The sequence below is a fragment of the Rutilus rutilus genome (assembly GCF_951802725.1).
Source record: "Rutilus rutilus genome assembly, chromosome: 6".
Classification (NCBI taxonomy): Eukaryota; Metazoa; Chordata; class Actinopteri; order Cypriniformes; family Leuciscidae; genus Rutilus; species Rutilus rutilus.
Genome location: NC_140214.1, coordinates 10,970,863 through 10,989,605, shown reverse-complemented (window position 1 = coordinate 10,989,605; position 18,743 = coordinate 10,970,863). Strand labels below are relative to the sequence as shown.

The 18,743-nt window shown below is 38.4% G+C and overlaps 1 protein-coding gene across 2 annotated transcripts in view; it reads left to right on the top strand.

Annotated features, from left to right (window-relative positions):
- The window catches only part of pard3ab (par-3 family cell polarity regulator alpha, b), an 83,906-nt gene that overhangs the window by 22,065 nt on the left and 43,098 nt on the right, over positions 1 to 18,743 (top strand). For both annotated transcript variants that reach the window (XM_084410634.1, XM_084410633.1), the window contains exons 3-9: positions 6,014 to 6,197; positions 6,315 to 6,496; positions 7,664 to 7,807; positions 13,055 to 13,134; positions 14,048 to 14,131; positions 14,851 to 14,976; positions 16,037 to 16,431. In XM_084410634.1, the coding sequence (XP_084266760.1) occupies positions 6,014 to 6,197; positions 6,315 to 6,496; positions 7,664 to 7,807; positions 13,055 to 13,134; positions 14,048 to 14,131; positions 14,851 to 14,976; positions 16,037 to 16,431 (1,195 nt within the window). The remainder of the gene's footprint in view (positions 1 to 6,013; positions 6,198 to 6,314; positions 6,497 to 7,663; positions 7,808 to 13,054; positions 13,135 to 14,047; positions 14,132 to 14,850; positions 14,977 to 16,036; positions 16,432 to 18,743) is intronic.

Below are 18,743 nucleotides of genomic sequence, written 5' to 3'. Positions count from 1 at the left end.
TAAAAATAAAAATTTCGTAATCATTTTATTTTAATAATATTTCACAATATTACTGTTTTTATTGTATTATTGATCATCAGTGGAGCCTTGGTGAGCATAAGAGACTTATTTCAAAAAGAACCCTAAAACAATTCTTAGAGACCACAAACTTTTGAGCATCAGTGTTAGGGTTTTGCTTTTTAATGTTACATATTAAAATAGTAAGTTTACCACAGAAAACACTCATCTCTCAGTTTTTTGCATTAATGGTGTGATTCCTGTGGGTGAATATTTCTGTGTGATCTGTTACTTTCTCTTTGCATGTACCATGTGAAATTTTAGTATTAGAAAAAATGGAAAATGTTTTTACATTTTACTTGACTAGATTGATAAGCGATTTTATCACATCAGCCTCATATTGAATTTTTTCAGTTTTATGCCTATATTCTTTTAAAGTAGTTTTTTATTTAACAATTATTTTGGTGCAATGCCTTGCCCCATACATTTCATTTGTAAGTGCATTACTGTAAACACATTTTGTTTAGGTTTTAAACTGAATAAGTACTGAATATTTTCTTATATATTATGAAATTAATTTCTGTGTGAATCAAACTTTTTTAGGCCACAACAAAAAGAAAAACACTGACTATGTAGTTCTGCTAGAAGACAGTAGAGGGCACCAACGATTCAGCTGTGATTGCCTAGACATGCATCTCTCTCTCTCTCTCTCTCTCTCTCTCTCTCTCTCTCTCTCTCCCTCCCTTCCTTCCTCCCCGCCCCCCCCCCCCCCCCCCCCCCACACACTTTTTCTTTAATCAACATTGCTTGTTTTAAAACAATGTTACTACTCATGTTTGGCCCTCTGTCAGGTATTAAGCAACAAAGCTCTTTTATGCCCCCTTCTGTGATAACGTCCTCTCTCCTTTCCTGGACGGGAAGCGGTCGCCGGTTATAAACAGGACGTTAAAGCATCTAAATGTGCTGCTTCTGGTCAGACGGTGTATGTGTGGACGTCTTGTTTGTTTGGATGTTTTCCTCAATGCTTAAGGAAGTGTGTGAGTGGTATAACAGGAAGTGTCTGTGAATTGGTGCTGCTGGGTGTGTTGCATTCACTTCTGACCACATGATCTGTTACGTGTGTATGATCATGCAGAGTGTGACTGAGATTTACCCTGCCACCAATGACCAGTGAATCATTTCATATGTTATAATTTAAAGATTTAGTTCATAAACCTCACGAGTCATGATTTACGCACCCTCATGTCGTTCCAAACTCGTAAGACTTTCGTTCGTCTACGAAACACAAATGAAGATATTTTAATCTAAGAGATTTCTGTCTCTCAGATGACAGCTATGCATCTGACACTTTGACGCTTCAAATGTTCATAGAGATCGTAAAACTAATTCATATGAATTGAGTGGTTTAGTCCAAATTTTCTAGAGAGACTCGATCGCTTTATGATGAACAGATTGAATGCAGACTTTTATTCACATATAAACATTCATCAACGCACTTGCAGCTCAAGCATGTTGTTCCCTTGACGTGTGAGAACCAATGAGGTTCATTCTTGTTACGCAGCGCGTTTGAGCTTCAGCAAGAACCAATGAGGTTTGTTCTCTCGTGTCCAGTAAGTACGGTTGAGCTTGTTTATGTGCGCTGATCAATGACAGAAATTTCACAGGTTACATTTAAAATATTTTCATTTATCTTTCGAAGATGAATGAAAGTCTTACTTTGGAGCGTCATGAGGGTGAGTAACTGATGACAACTTATTAATATTTTTGGTGAACGAACCCTTTAAGTTCAGTGAGCTGGTGTGGCCGTCTCAAACACAAACCTGTTTCCATTAGCAACAGGCCTCATGAGCGATTGAAGCAATGAGCCACGAGAGACTGTGTGTTTACAGTGACAGTGGGTTTACACGGGTTAAGAGATGTGGCTTGGCACTATGCAAAAAAAATGTAATTCTTAAAGGATAACTGTCGCCAAAATTCAACCTAGGGTCAAACCAGAGGCAAACTTTCGTTTAAAAGCATAATTAGAATGGAAACGCCACTTTTAAGTTTAACCGTATTTTCGTTTTCGGTCAAATTGCCTTTTGAATGGGAGTGCTTGGGGCACTACTATGATAGCATCAAAATTGCTATTTTTAAAACACTAAGAAGGCTCGACACAACATGAAACTTTGCTCGAAGTATCACCAGGGGCTCTACACATGAACTCGAGCATTGAGAACATTGCTTGTGTACAAAGAGTTTACTAAAAAGAAAGATTTTGTGTCCGCCGCCATTTTGACAGTCAAAAATAGTCGATCTCCGAATGCAACGTAACAGGGAGGAGAGTAAAGATGGAAAGCTACTAACTAAAGCTTAGTACCATATACATTCACGGATAATTTGTTGTTTTGTCGTTAGTGAAAATCAATATTGACCTTGTTTTTGAAAAAGGATCCTCATATAAGAAACAATAGTAAAATTCAGAGTCAGTTCATTCGCATTCGGAGATCGACTATTTTTGACTGTCAAAATGCCGGCGGACACAAAATCTTTCTTTTTAGTAAACTCTTTGTACACAAACAATGTTCTCAATGCTCGAGTTCATGTGAAGAGCCCCTGGTGATACTTCGAGCAAAGTTTCATGTGTCGAGCCTTCTTAGTGTTTTAAAAATAGCGATTTTTGATGCTATCATAGAAGTGCCCCATGCACTCCCATTCAAAAGGCAATTTGACCGAAAACGAAAATACGGTCAAACTTAAAAGTGGCGTTTCCATTCTAATTATGCCTTTAAACGAAAGTTTGCCTTGGGTAGATTAACATAAAGACCCTAGATTACATTTTGGCATCAGTTATCCTTTAAGGATCCCATGAAATAAATAAAAAGCTATTTTGTGGCTTTTAGTCTTTGGGGTCATCTAAATGCCAACACACTCTTAAATGTTGATGAAATGGCATGCGTTTTGTTGATAAGCATTTAAAATGTCTCTTTTAGGAAAATGGACAAAGAATATTAATGGCTAATCTTGTGCACTTAATAAAAGGATTTTGCATTACTACATTAATCTTAATCTGAAGGGGTACAAGACACTTGTGTGTGTGTGTGTGTGTGTGTGTGTGTGTGTGTGTGTGTGTGTGTGTGTGTGTGTGTGTGTGTGTGTGTGTGTGATCCTGGTAAACCCTACATTGTGGGGATCAAATGATCCTTGTGGGAAACATTTTTGGCCGAGGAAATCGGCTTATAAATCACACTTTAATGATGTTTTCTGAAAATGTCAAAATGCAGAAAAGTTTTCTGTGATGGGTAGGTTTAGGGGTAGGGGATAAAATATACAGTTTGTACAGTATAAAAATCATCATGGAAAGTCCCCATAAAACATGTCTGTCCAGTAACTGTCCAGCTGAAGATGAACTGTGGCCTCCTCTCTTTTGGTCGGGTTCAGACTCATATGGTCAGTTATGTGTAAACTAAGCTATAGGGCACAGCGTGTGTTTGTGTGGGTCGGAGTGAGATGGGTTCAACAGATTGGGAAGCTCAAAGATCACAACCTTTTAAAGAGAGGAAATTAATATCCACACAGGAAGTATACAAACGTTCTCCTGGGAACTTCCTGTCAGCACACTTGGCTCACACAAACCTCTCTTGACCTCCAGTGTGTGTGGAAGATGTTTAAGATGCGATTTGGGTCAGTGAGTTCTTGTTTTTACTAGAGCCATTGTGAAACACATGGAGGGATTTCTCAACGCCGCTGTTTTTATCCAGCTGTAATGCTATTCTGTGTGTCTGTGTGTGTGTGAGAGAGAGAGAGTGTGTCTGTGTATATCAGTAATGCATGAGGTGTCATGTTTGTTTAGGTAACCAGTAAAGAATTACTCAACCCTATGAATAACAGCACTGCAGTGTTATTTGTAATGTTAAAGTTCGTTTAGGTCTAGAGTATTTGAAGCAGCAAGAAACACACAAACACACACACACACTGCAGCTAAAGACATTCTTCACATCTTCATATATCTTTCCCCTTCATCTCTATTGTTTTTCCATCTCACTTTTTCTTCTCTGCACTGCCCTTTTGTTTCTACAGTGGGGAAAATATCATGTGTGTGCGAAAATCTGGCAAAACCTTTGGGGACATTTAGGGTGTCCTCATCTGTATTTCAATAAAGTAAATTATGTTTTTTTTTATTTTTCACAGTTTTATAGTTTGTCTGTAATGTTTATAATTGACTGTATATAAGAGAGAGAGAGAAAAGCTTTAGTGTTTAAGCCTCAAACGTGCTGAGAGCAGATCTGTCTCATGGGAACGTGTGTCACAGGTAAATAGGTTTATGTGGGCCGTTTCATTATGTGTGTGTGTGTGTGTGTGTGTTTGAACCTCTGGCTGCACTCAGAAGATCTGCTGTGAAACACTGGAAGCCTCGGTCATATAAAGCTAACAATGCAAAGCTATAAACATACATATAATGTATATATGCGCTCAAGTAGTTCCCTTGAGTGTATTTCCAGAAGCGTCATGTTTGAGATAATCCAGGCTAGAAAATAATATACAAAACAGACATTAACATTCATTTTCTGACAGACATTAGCAGTCATCTTAAAGAAATGCAGAAACGCATGCACGCACATTTTAGTGCTTGATTTCCCACATCCAAGATTGGATTGCAAAACATACTCACAAAAATCCTCAAAGGGGGACCATCCCTGTGGATTCTGGGTAATGTGCCCTTCAGCAGCACTCCTGTGATTGGTCCGGACCTCTGTCAGTCAGTCCAAGCCTCAAATTCACTGGGTGTGTCCAACCATTTCAACCCACCAACTGAACCAGTGCTGCAAGCATTATCATTCATGTTGACACACGCACACACATAATTGAGACCAGATGTTCACTTTGTAGCTGAGATGTTTCCTTCTGTCCCAAATACTCGAGTGTCTTGAGGGACACGGAGATGAGTGTCCTGCTCTAAATGAGGACACCACACACATGCTGAAGCTCTCTTCAGACTTCATAAAGCTAAATGACTCCCTGTGGTCAGGAATAATCAAGTTTTTATAAGCTCTATATTGTCAAAAGCTGGCGATCGTGATTTTTGTTGTCTTTTACGATTGCTGGGACTGGTCAGGTTGTATGATATGATGCCATTGAGATTTCGGGTAAAGCAAGTGGCAATTGTCTTTCATATTAAACTTCACAAATGCATCTCAGTTAATGACAAGTGCTCGTATTGGTTCTTACTGACAACATCATAAAAACAGTCACATTGATAAACATGTACGGGATCGTTTGTATCACTCAGGGCTCAGAATTATTATTTTTTTTTTTTTTTGTGCTGTTCAAAAGTTTCTTGCGCTCACCAAGACTGCATTTATTTTATCAAAGATACAGTTATAACAATAATATTGTAAAATATTATTACAATTTGAACTGTTTTCTAATTTAATATATTTCAATGTAATTTATTCCTGTGATGCAAAGCTGAATTTTCAGCATAATTACTCTAGTCTTCAGTCACATGATAATTTCAAGATGTATAAATTAACATTAGTTAATGCATTATTAACAAACATGAATAAGATTAATAAAAGATTTAATCTCGATTTTTATTTTTCCGTTATTAGTCCATGATACCAGATGCTTTAACTAATATTAACAAATTTAACCTTATTGTAAAGTGTTACCAAAATTATTATTTTTTGTGCAAATATAAACTTTATAACAATCTAGAAACTATATAGCTATAACACACTTTTGTTGGAAAAATATGGTATTTCACATGTCATTTTTGCAATTTTAGCCAAACCTCATTTATGTTAGTGACAAATAAGCAGTAGACATCACAGAAAACCAAATATTTAAGTTTGCAAGGAATGAAAATGGATGTAAACCATCAATGATATATGATTTTTACGTGATTTTTATATGAACTTCTCTCACTGAGTTTGGGGCAGAGGATCATCCTTATTGTTAAGCCTTTTTACTTTTAACCCTCTGAAATGTAAACGCGTCATTCTCACTCTTTCCGTCTCCGTGTTTCTCTTTGCAGTTGGTTGCGGTGTTTGACGAACAAGAGCCTCATGTCGGAGGTGACGGCACCAGCGCGAGTTCCACGGGCACACAGTCGCCTGAGATCTTCTCTGGAGAGCCGTCCACCTCCACCCCACTATCTGCCTTCCAGCCGTACCTGCCTCACAGCGAGATCGAGGTCACCACATCCACGCTTCGAACCAGTAAGAGACAGAAAGACAATCTGATAGTATAGTCTAGGTCTTTGAAACTTTGATATGTGCCACTGCTGTGGAAGTTTTGGCTTTTTGTGCCACTCATTGATCTCTCCTCTCTCACAGACATGCCTTTGCATGTTCGTCGCAGTAGCGACCCGGCGATGTTGAACCTGACAGCGATGTCTTTCTCTGAGCCGAGCGCACAACCCGAAGAACCTTCCAGAAAAAACCCCACACGTTGGTCCACCACCGCTGGCTTCCTGAAACCACGTTTCTCCACCGGCACCAACAGCCTGGAAAGGAAGGTATGAAGCAGCTGTGGAAAACATGATTGACTTAAGGCCTGTTCACACCAAGAACGATTTCATCCTGTTTATTTTTGGCACGCACAGCTCTTTAAAGCAGGATGGATTCTGATTGGCTGTAAAAAAAAAAAAAAAAACTCATTCATCAGCTAGAAAAAATGTTTTTGTGAAAGTGATTCCAAATTATCTCTGCCATTTTCTTTATAGTTGTGGTGTGGACTATGCTATTCTTTTACGATTCGAGCGATTTCTTAAAACTATATATTCATTGTTATAGTTATCGTCCTTGGTGTGAACAGGCCTTTTAAAGGGATACTTTACCCAAAAATTACAGGTCTGACATCATTTTTTCACCCTCATGTCATTAAAAACCGATAAGACATTCTTGTTCGAAAGAAGATAATTTGAAATACGCTTCAGTGTTTGTTTTTTTTGTCCATATATTGAAATTCATTTGGACCCAGTTTTGCTCTCGGAGCCGATATGCGGTATTGCCGCTTTTGAGGCCATTGGGTTCTTGCTGGTGTCGTTTCTCAGATCATATCCGATAAATCTGTCATCTTTAGTGGCAGAGGTCACATCACCCTTTATGATACCTCTATGAATATTTACTGTCATTGCTGATGGGTTCACAACCCCACGGTTCACAAACAGTAAGAGCTCTATAAAACAAGCCATGTGACTGCAGAGAATGTTGTGCTGCTGTTTGTTAAATTTATTGTGTGCGTGTGTGAGTTCATTTAATACGTTTGCTGATGTGACCATCATTTCTCTGTCTTCTCTCCTTTTAGCAGAGTAATGCTTATGTCAATGCTAGTCATAAAACTCCTCAGACAATGAGTTATGGATTTCACTCGCTCACACACACTCCCTCTCATCTCAGTTATTCCATTGCAGTATTAGGCATTGATTTACAGCCTTTTCTTGTTATCTGTCAGCGCAGTACCAAAAAAAAGATTTGGGCATACATGGCAGTTTAATATATATATATATTATGATATATATATATATATATGTGTATAGTATATTAAATTGTAATCTGACCTTCCATCTTTATTTGGATTATTATTATTACTTTACAACAATTTACTGAGTAGAGAATCAACAGGGAGCTAAAAATATTATAATATTCTATATATATTTCCCTTTCTGTCACTCTCTCTTCAGGGCCAAAGTGTTGACACATATCGTAGTCTTCCTCGTGATGCTGGGCAGTGGTCCAATCAGAAAGAGTTTCAGCGTGAGAAGGCCCGTTCCTCACTCAGCGCCAATCATCCCATGGTGGACTGCTGGCTGGAGCGACAAGAACAGGTTGGGACAGTAATGATATCCACATTCCCATATATCATGAAATGATTAAAAATATATATTTTGCTATTTTAAGTAGGGATGAAAGATTTGGGAAGAAAATCTAATTGCAATTTTTCTGATAAAATTGTGATTTAAAATACGCTTCATAAAGCTCCAGGTTTGCTCTGCTTGTTTGTAAGGCTGCACAATTTTAACAAAAAATTTAGATATTAGTATGACTGTAAAATAATAATAATAATAACTCCTGAAACATGCATCTCATTCATTTATTTTATTATTTGATATCACTGCCTTTGCAATTTGATAATCACAGTATCATATCGTGATTTCGGTTTTATTTTGATTAATTGTGCAGCCTTAAAGGAGAACTCCGGTCAATTTTAACATTTAGCTCATTTTTTTGTAAATTTGGAGTGCTGTCAATACAGAGAACAACGACAAAAATCTGTGATGTTTTTTCAGCCAGCGCACATACCTGTATTTACATCCTGTTTTCAGTCAAAGTCCATAGTAATCGATTGTCGAGTTCACGCGCATAGGTTTAGTTACCTATGATCACGCGCGTGAACTCGACAATCGATTACTATGGACTTCGACCGAAAACAGGATGTAAATACAGGTATGTGCGTTGGCTGAAATAACATCATTTTTATTCATATCTTTCACATCTACTGCAGTCAGATTCACCCGTGTTCACTCTGAAGGAATCACTCACATTGGCTGTGCACTTGTAATGACACATCAAGGATGTTAAGAGGCTAAAAGCAGGTTTAAAACTTGCCCCATTGAAGTCAACAGGGTGCAAATTTTAAAAAGAGGATAACATGGTGTAGGCAACACCGATTTTTGTCGTTGTTCTCTGCATTGACAGCACTCCAAATTTACAAAAAAATGAGCTCAATGTTAAAATTGACCGGAGTTCTCCTTTAAAGGCATACTATGCAGTTTCCGTTTTTCTCAAACAGCGACCCCTAGAGTCGCTGTGGAGTACTTGTATTTAACGTTACTGTCATAAATACCACTCACGCAGAGCCGTCTCTGCACTCTTCCGACCGCGCTTGCTGCTTTTTATTCGTCGACTCTGCCATGATTCACGTCTGAAATGCATGCTAGTGTCTTCCATAGAGGCTGCTTCAATACAAATATTTGACTTTAGACCGAAATCAGATGTCAGTGATTTAGTGTCTCTTACTGAGAGATCAGATACTTTGGTAGGCCAGTTATGGTTAGGTAATCAGTGGAAAGCATGATAGATCCTAATATTGCTAAACACCAGAGAAAATAACAATAAAATGTGTGAAAGTTCAGCATTTTCCGGCTGTGTGTAGTGCCTGCTGCTCTCCATATTCTTCAGAGAGATCCCAGTGTTAGGAAAGAACAGCTTAAACATGTCCAAATTTTGAAAAGATTTTGCGGCACATTTTTAGCACAGATTGTTTCATGAATCTGTCACAATGCAATGCAGGCTTTGTAAACAGGCTCTTATTAAAGTATGGGGGGGCTATATTCGACTTGACAGCAAAACCACTGTTCTTCAGTTCACATGCAGAGGGACTGTTTCTTAAAGGCAAAGCACACTGATTTGTTCATTTAAATTAGTAACATTTCCACTGGTAATCAGAGATGATCACGAGAATCTTCTTAACAAGTACACCATTACATTTGATTTTCTGTATCAAAATTCTTACATAATGCCACATAACTCAAAACTTGATGTACACTACTCTTGAAAAGAATTAACTATTTTATTCTGAACAATGCATTAAATTGATCAGTGAAGACATTTATAATGTAGCAAAAGATTTCCATTTTTAAATAAATTGTGTTCTTTTGAACTTTCTGAAAGTCATGAAAAAAATGTATCACGTCTTTCACAAAAATATTCAGCTTAATTAAATTTAATAAAAATATTATACTGTTCTCAAATTTGTAATAAATGTTTCTTAACCAGCATATTAAAATGATTTACGAATGATCATGTAACAAATATATTACATTTTATAATATATTGAACAAAAATGAAATATAAATACAGTTCATCTTTTTAACAAAGAAACATGCAAAGATTTTCTACTGTTTAAAAGATTTTTTTTTTGTGAATGAGGTCTGAATAAAGCTGATAATGTTTGTCTATTTGTGTTATATTGTGTTTATTAGACACAGAGAATTGTGCAAGCTCTGAATCAGTTGCATTGAGCACGTATAGAGAGAAGAGACACAAGGCTGGTGTATCAGAGAGAAGATCCAGCAAGAGAGGGTTTGTGTGGAGGAGGGGAGTGTGAGAGTGAGTGTGTGTCTGTAATTAATCATAAAGGTAAAACAGCGATTATAAATCACTCTCGGCTTTCGACTGCTAATGAGATAAGACTATATATAGATCTCTCTTTCTCCTCTTATCTCGTTATCTCTCCAGTAGGTGCTGCTGTAGGTCAGTTGTATCACAGTAAATGTTTTTTTTTTCTCTTTAGTATCTCCTTACATTCATGTTCACTTTGTCAGTCCACTGTGTTTAGTGTTTAGCAGATAGATAGACAGATAGATAGACAGACAGACAGACAGACAGATAGATAGACAGACAGACAGACAGACAGACAGACAGACAGACAGATAGATAGATAGTCTGACTTATAAGCAGACTAATAAGCAGACAGACGGATATATAGACAGATTGATGGATGGAGGGATAGACAGACAGACAGACAGACAGACAGACAGACAGATAGATTGATAGATAGATAGATAGATAGATAGACAGATAGATAGATAGACAGATAGATAGATAGATAGATAGATAGATAGATAGATAGATAGACAGATAGATAGATAGACAGAGATAGATAGACAGATAGATAATTAGTCTGACTGATAAGCAGACTAATAAGCAGATAGATAGATAGATAGATAGACAGACAGACAGACAGACAGACAGACAGACAGACAGACAGACAGACAGACAGACAGACAGACAGACAGACAGACAGATAGATAGATAGATAGATAGATAGATAGATAGATAGATAGATAGATAGATAGATAGATAGATAGATAGATAGACAGACAGACAGACAGACAGACAGATAGATAATTAGTCTGACTGATAAGCAGACTAATAAGCAGATAGATAGATAGATAGATAGATAGATAGATAGATAGATAGATAGATAGATAGATAGATAGATAGATAGATAGATAGATAGATAGATAGTCTGACTGATAAGCAGACTAATAAGCAGACAGACGGATGGATGGATGGATGGATGGATGGATGGATGGATGGATAGATAGATAGATAGATAGATAGATAGATAGATAGATAGATAGATAGATAGATAGATAGATAGATAGATAGATAGATAGATAGATAGATAGATAGTCGGACTGATAAGCAGACGGACGGATGGATGGATGGATGGATGGATGGATGGACTGATAACCAGATGGATGGATGGATAGATAGTCGGACTGATAAGCAGACGGATGGATAGACAAATAGATAAATAGATAGATAGATAGTCAGATGGATAAGCAGACAGACGGATGGATGAATCGATGGATGAATGGATGGATAGACAGATGGATGGATGGAAACAACTCCCTTTTGGTTGGAATGTTTTTCTGAAATTCTCACCCTCTTCCAGAGGTTGGTCTGTCTCAAACCGATTAATAATGAAAGACTAAACAATTTCCTCTGTTACCTCTCTGTCTTTTTCTCATCATGCATAGCAACACCTCAGCAAATTAAAGTGAGGCTTGCTGTCTCCAAAATAAGAGCAGGAGTAACACTCGACCATATACTTATAATTGACTGAATTACGAGGCCTTTATCCTGTGAATGTGGATTTGTCCCATCGTGGTTTACCGTTGAACGCATGTATTAATGTGCAGCTTCAGTGAGGGAAAAAACAGACTGTTCAGGCTCCGCTTTCTTATGATATTAGTCATTTCAGTTTAAGAAAATCCCAGAAAAATACTTGGCTACACAGTCACCGTGGAAAACAATCTTTGTTTGCGAGGGAAAGGTTTGGATCAGATCCGAGCAGGACAATGGCTTGGCAACCGAATCTGATCATTTCAAGCATGTTGGATGTTGTCAGAGGGTCTGCGGTGCCGGTCTAATACAGTTATGCTGTCAAACACACACACACTCTTTTGTCATATCAGACAGCTGTTTTATAAAACGTGATGGTTATGTCTGCCGTAGAGGGTGTATTGTGTATCAAAGCTATTTTCTCCACTTCCTTCCATTGTTTTTTTCTCTGTATTACACTTTTGAAAACCCTTGTTCCCGGAGGAAAAGAGTGATTGACCAACTGCCCTAGATAAACCACCAATGTAACAGTGAAACAACATGAGGCGAACTAATCAGGGCTGCGTTTCCCGTGCAACGATGTGACTCATTCAACGTTCAACCAAGTCGGTTAATGATGTCACGGAGTGGTGGAGTAAAAACTTATATTAATTAATCCATTTGAGATCGAATTAATGGCAGATTTTTTGCTATAAATTTCGGACATGGCATCTGAGGACTAATACGCATTTATTTCCAGATTCAATCATAGGCTTCTTTTTACGCACTAGAGCACGTATGCACATGCACTCTCTTCAGAAAAGGTGCTTTAAATCTTTGTCCTTTTCTTTTTCTTTTGTTTTTTTCTCTCCTTCCTTTTTGTTCACTACCACCGCTCCCTTGAGCTGAATAATTCATGTAACTGTCTCAGGCCCAGTGTTGTGTTTGGACCTAGAGTTACGTGTGTGTGTTGTTTTTCTTCTTTAATTACAGATTGTATGACAGTATAAGGTCCAAAATAGTTTGATTGTATGAAAACTACCTTCAAAGACATTGAAAGTGTGTATGTGAGAACATATAATTGGTGCCATGGCAGCAGAACATGGACCTGTTGGTTACTGAAACTTTAATGAGAGTGTGTGTACGTGTGTGTGTGTGTTTCACTGGTAGTCTGGCACTACTCGGATAATCAAGTGACCGTAGTGAGCATGAGCGATTGTGTACCTCTCACCTGATCGTAGGGTATCAGGTGAAACATCTCATGTATGAACAGAGGATGAATTCCTTCAAACTGTTTCGAAAAAGAAGAACTTCAGAGCTTCCAGTGGTAGTCTTCACCCAGGTCATGTCATATATACATGTTCTTTTGTTATTTATTGATGTCATGTCAAATGTCCTGCTGGATGTGGTTTTGTCGAGTGCAATGCATTGTGGGTAGAACAGTTTTCTTCTTGTTGCAGGATGAGGAGGAGAACGGTAGGATAGAGCCTGTCGGACGTGCAGATACATGTTTGGAACACATGGGAGTGAGATCGTTGGAGTAAGTGTCATACACACACATACACATGCGTTCGCTGACTGACAGCAAGTGATGTTATCTCTTATTTTATGTGAATCTCTCCTTCATGCTGTCAGTTTGATTTGCAGGTAATGAAACATTTCAGCTCTTGAGTTTTATTGTAAAAGATGACAGTTTTTTTTTTTCTAAACACTGAGATCAGATTGAAATGTTTTGGATTAATCTCTTATAAACTGTCATCTATATTCTCAGTCGAGTCTTTCACAGTTCTGTGTGACACTTTCTAGATATGATGACATTGATGCCAAAATGAAAGAGTTTTGGTGTGAATCTTTAGAACCATTTCATACATAGTCTTTACTGGTAAGTTACCGTTAAGAGATCATGCGTGAACAGGATCTTTTTAAAAATACTGGTAATCAGTTCTGGCTGCATTTCCCTGCATGATAAGTAGTAACATTACCAGTAAATTACTGGTATGACGCTGTGTGTGAACAAAGAACAGGATCAGTAGTATGAGCAACTACAAAGTCTGGTGATATCTTACCGTTAAGAAGACTCCGCCGTTGCATTTGTGAACAGCACATTTGTATGTTTACCGGAAAAGTCGTTCAGGTAATTTTACGGTAGTTTACCAGGATTGCTGTGTGAAAGGGGCACTTGATAAAGATAATGACTAAAATGCTAGCTCACATTTTAGGACATATTTTGACATTTTTGAGGCATTTATGGTCTCTATAGATGCATGAACATCATTTACAATGTCTATATAGATGCAAGAGTGCAGTTTGTGTGACAGCTGAATCTCAGCAAATCAGAGCATTTGTTCTGTTTGCATGTTGTGACTCCGCCCCCATGGATCTTTATGTGGAACTGTATGCTTATTTACTCTTGAGTGTGACGGTTTCTTTTCTTTTTTGCCTTGGTCCTTCAGTGATATCGTGAAATTGGTGGAAGTGTCCAATGACGGAGGTCCACTTGGCATCCACGTGGTGCCTTTCAGCGGACGAGACCGCAGGTAACAGTCACCAAAGCCCAATGTTATATCAATAAAAGGGCCAAAAGTACAAATAAAATAATAGCTGATGAAACTCAACAACTGAACATAAAGCTTGTTCAAGGAGGCCAGCACTCAATAAACCAGTCATGTATTTGGTGTATGTTTGCCTGAACTGTTAAAATAGTTTGCATATGGAATATTATATTAATACCTTTAATATTCATTTAATCCAACAAAAGCTCTGGTTTAGTTCACTTTAAAGTCTTCCTTCTGCATCACCTAAATTCACCTTGTATGTGTTCTGAGTGATTCTTGTTTGATGTGAGGTGACTAAATGTTTGCCTGACTAAAGAGTCATTGAATCCTCTGCGGAGAGTCCATAGGAATCTGTCCAGACGAGATGGAGTATCTAAACAGCATCTGTATGTGAGCGGTCAAAAGGCAAACTAATCTAGCTAAAAGCCGCTTCATATCTCTGTGATCTGCTTCTATCTTCAGGCGGCGAGCTGCAGCAACAGAACACAGAGTTATAAAGATGAAGAGCGTTATTTATCTTGAGGAATTAGCTTTCGTTCAGAAGTGCTTTATGATGCTGCATTAGTTTCAAGTTCTTTCAATTCGATATCAATCAAATTAATGTTTCATTTCAAATGGATGACGCTTATGACTAAATGAATAATAAATCTCTGGCTCCCAGGCATAGATCAAGCGTGTGTGTGTGTGTGTGTGTGTTGCAGGACGTTGGGTCTGCTGGTGAAGCGATTGGAGCGTGGAGGAAAGGCTGATATCCAAGGTTTGTTTCAGGAGAATGACTGCATCGTTCGGATCAACAACGGAGACCTGCGGAATGTCCGCTTTGAGCAGTAAGACCTGAACTCTGATATGTGTACAGAGTGCTTGTTTGTCACTTTAACTCCTCACTCTTTCTCTTCAACTCTGTTGGCCTGCCGCTATTATTGATTAATCATCTGATTGTGGTCAGTCAAAACCACAGATGATTTTCTACTTACTACTTCATTCCTTCTTTCCCTCCATCCTTTCACCCCTCTATCCATGCATTCATCCATCTGTTCATTCATTCATCTTGCATCATTCGCTCCATCCCTCTTTCCTTTCATATATTTGTCTATCCATCCATCTATTTTGTTCATTCATCCATCCATCCATCTCTTTATTTGTTTATCCATTCATCTCTTTATTTGTTTATCCGTACATCCATCCATCCATCCATCCATCCACCTCTTTATTTGTTCATCCATCTGTCCATCCATCTATCTCTTTATTCATCATCCTCATGTTTATCCGTTCATCTGTTCATCTGTTCATCCATCCATCATCCATCCATCCTCATCTGTTCATCCATCCATCTATCCATTCATCCATCTGTTCCTTTATTCATCCATCCAACCATCCATTGTGTCTCCTTTTCTCTGCTGTTAACGGGATAGTTCACCCAAAAATAGAAATTCTATAATTTACTCATCCTCAAGTTGTTTCAAACCTGTATGAATTTCTTTCTTCTGCTGAACACAAAAGAAGATATTTTAAAGAATGTCGGTAACCAAACAGTTGATGGGCCCCATTGACTTCCATAGTATTTTTTTTTTTTTCATACTATGGAAGTCAATGGGGCCCATTAACTGTTTGTTTATCCATATTCTTCTACTTTTGTGTTCAGCAGAAGAAAGAAATTCATACAGATTTGGAATAACTTGAGGGTGAGTAAATGAGTTTTCATTTAGGGTTAACTATCCCTTTAAATGAGCCTCTTATATTTTCTGTTTAGCTGTATGTCTGAATGGTGTTGCATTAAAACCCATCCACTCACACATAAATGTACAATTACACAAGTTTAATTTAATTCAGAAAAATAATTCTAAGGTATTCCTTAATCTAAATGTTTGTGTTTTTGTATGTTCTCAGAGCTCAGAACATGTTTCGTCAGGCAATGCGTTCTCCCGTCATCCTGTTCCACGTGGTTCCATCCCCCATGAGATCCCAGTATGAGCAGATATCCCATAATGAGAACAACCCCAGAGCGAACATTGACCTTTCTGGACGTTTCAGCCCAGATTCCCTCGCCAATGATCTGGTCGACAATGCCGGACTGGATCACGCCGCTCACCGGCTGGCACAGCACAGGCCACACCCACCCATTAACCATTTGGACACTAGCTCTCCCCCTCATCATTCTGTTGGTTCATCAGGGAAACCTCCATCAGGTCATGCCTCGTCTCCCCAAAGAGGCCTAAGCCCCGCCCCTACATCCGGCTTCACTAAGAAGGTTGGACGGAAGCTCGGAATCCAGCTTAGAAAAGGTATCAGTAAAAACTTCAGGTTGGCTATCACTTGATAAACAAAACTGTTTATTTAATCAAATTGACTGCATAAATTAATATTTACTGAAAAGATACTCAAAATGAAGATGATTGATACAGTTTTTTATTATTGCTTGAGACAATTAAATCATTAAATAAGCATTACAATTTTTCATTATTTTTTTTTATATAATTAATTGTACTAAATTAACTTGGAAAATCCCAATGAATTATATACATTTTATATTTTATTGCAAGTTAGTTTTTATTTCATGTATTACTAAATGATGTTGTTTTAAAATATGGTTTATGCCCTGGATTCTTGAGCATATTTTTGCCATCCTGCAGAGTCTGCTCAACTGGGAGAATGTTGCTCTGTTATCTGCCAACAGCTCCTTCCTGTTTGTGTGTGTGTGTGTGTGTGTGTGTGTGTGTGTGTGTGTGTGTGTGTCTGTCCCTGCTGTAAAGGTGTGGGATGTGAAATGATTGACAACAGTTGGCACAAGTCTTGGCACCTGTGTGTGGACAGGTGGCCCAGCGGGTGCATGGGGTGGCGGCGGGGTTACGGAACAGCGGTGCAGGGAGCGTTGCTAGGCAGCGCCTCGTGTCAGTGTGATGTGTTTCCATATGCCTGTCTGATTCTCTCAGTGTTTTATTGGACCCAAGTCACACACACCGGAAATCTTGCAGTGTTCTTTGTGTAAAGTGTGACTGAACTCTACCTGTGGGGGTCTCTCTCTCTCTCTCTCTCTCTCTCTCTCTCTCTCTCTCTCTCTCTCTCTCTCTCTCTTTCTCTCTCTCATGCTCAGATGGTGTTAGCTCAGCCATCTCACATACTCTCTCTCTTTCTCTTTCTCTTTCTCTCTCTCTCTCTCTCTCTCTCTCTCTCTCTCTCTCTCTCTCTCTCTCTCTCTCTCTCTCTCTCTCTCTCATGCTCAGATGGTGTTAGCTCAGCCGTCTCACACAGTCTCCAAATTCTGAACCTTGGAAGATGGAAGACCCTTGCTGTAGGGTCAATAGGTCACGATCTTGTGTTGCTATTCAGACCTCCTGTAGTCCAGGTTGCTTCTGTTCCAGCCTTGTAGTCTCCATCAACAGGCTGTAGCTCAATTTTTTCTATTAGCCGCAAGCTTCTGATGTTGCTCACACGCAGACAGACAGAAATATGACACAGAAAGCAGACTCAAAAATGGGATGGATAAAAACTAGAGAGCGAAATAAATGCATTTAAACTGCAGTGCTCTCACATGTACTTTTATTTTCAGTATGGAACTGACTGATGGTGTCAAGTTTCCAAACATAGTTGATACATTAAAAGAGTTTTCTAAACACATTTTTGTATATAATATTAAATAAATAAAAAATAGATATTGCACCAGAAATGTTCTCACTCTGTGTCAACCTTTTTACTAATTTATTAGGGCTGCCCCCAACTAAAGATTTTTCTAGTAATCGGTAATTTAAGCCATTAGTCGACTAATCGTTTATATTAATTTAATTACTTAAATATATAGAGGGGGAGGGGGGGGGTACTAAACTATAATAAGCATTTAATATAGGCTTAATATATAGCCTAGAGCACGCATAAAGCTGTCCGCAAAGCACTGGAAAAAGTAATGATTATGAATGTGTCTGAAAAAGTAGCACGGAAGACATTTTTATTATTTATTAATAAGCAAGTATCGAGTCCGTGGCGGCTGCAAAGAATTTTTCATCTTCGCAGTTCAGTGGATGTGCCTTTAGAGAGAAATGCACCTTTCATACAGATTACGTAATCAGGGTGTATTTGTTTTTTTATTTGAATTGTTTTGTTCAAAAGTAGACATTTCAAGCTTTCTATAGATATATGTCTCATGTTTGTGGGGCCAAGTAGCCTATTTACGCTGTTTCGGTTCAGTTTTGTGACGCGCTCCAGTTCACGGAGACAGAGGCGGCAGAAAGATCTTTTTTGTTTTCTTTATTTTTACAAAGTTTTGTTTTGATTTTAAGTGGCCACATGTAAAAGTAGACAGTTTATAGTTTCAAATGTATTACTCTAATCTGTATGGTAAAAATTACAGTATTCTCGATATTATCTGGGGAAAAATGCGAGTGATCGGGCCAGCGCCTCAATGTCATGCAGTAAAGCACGCTATGCTTTAGCTTCCACACTCTGCACAAACACTTGGATACATTTATCTAGGTTAACGTTAGAGCGAGCGGCCACCGCCTACATGTTTCAAATGATAAGCCATATTTAAGGTCGATGGATGATGGATTTCCTGCCCGACATACTGTACTAACCACAAGGATCCGACGTAAACATCCCCACG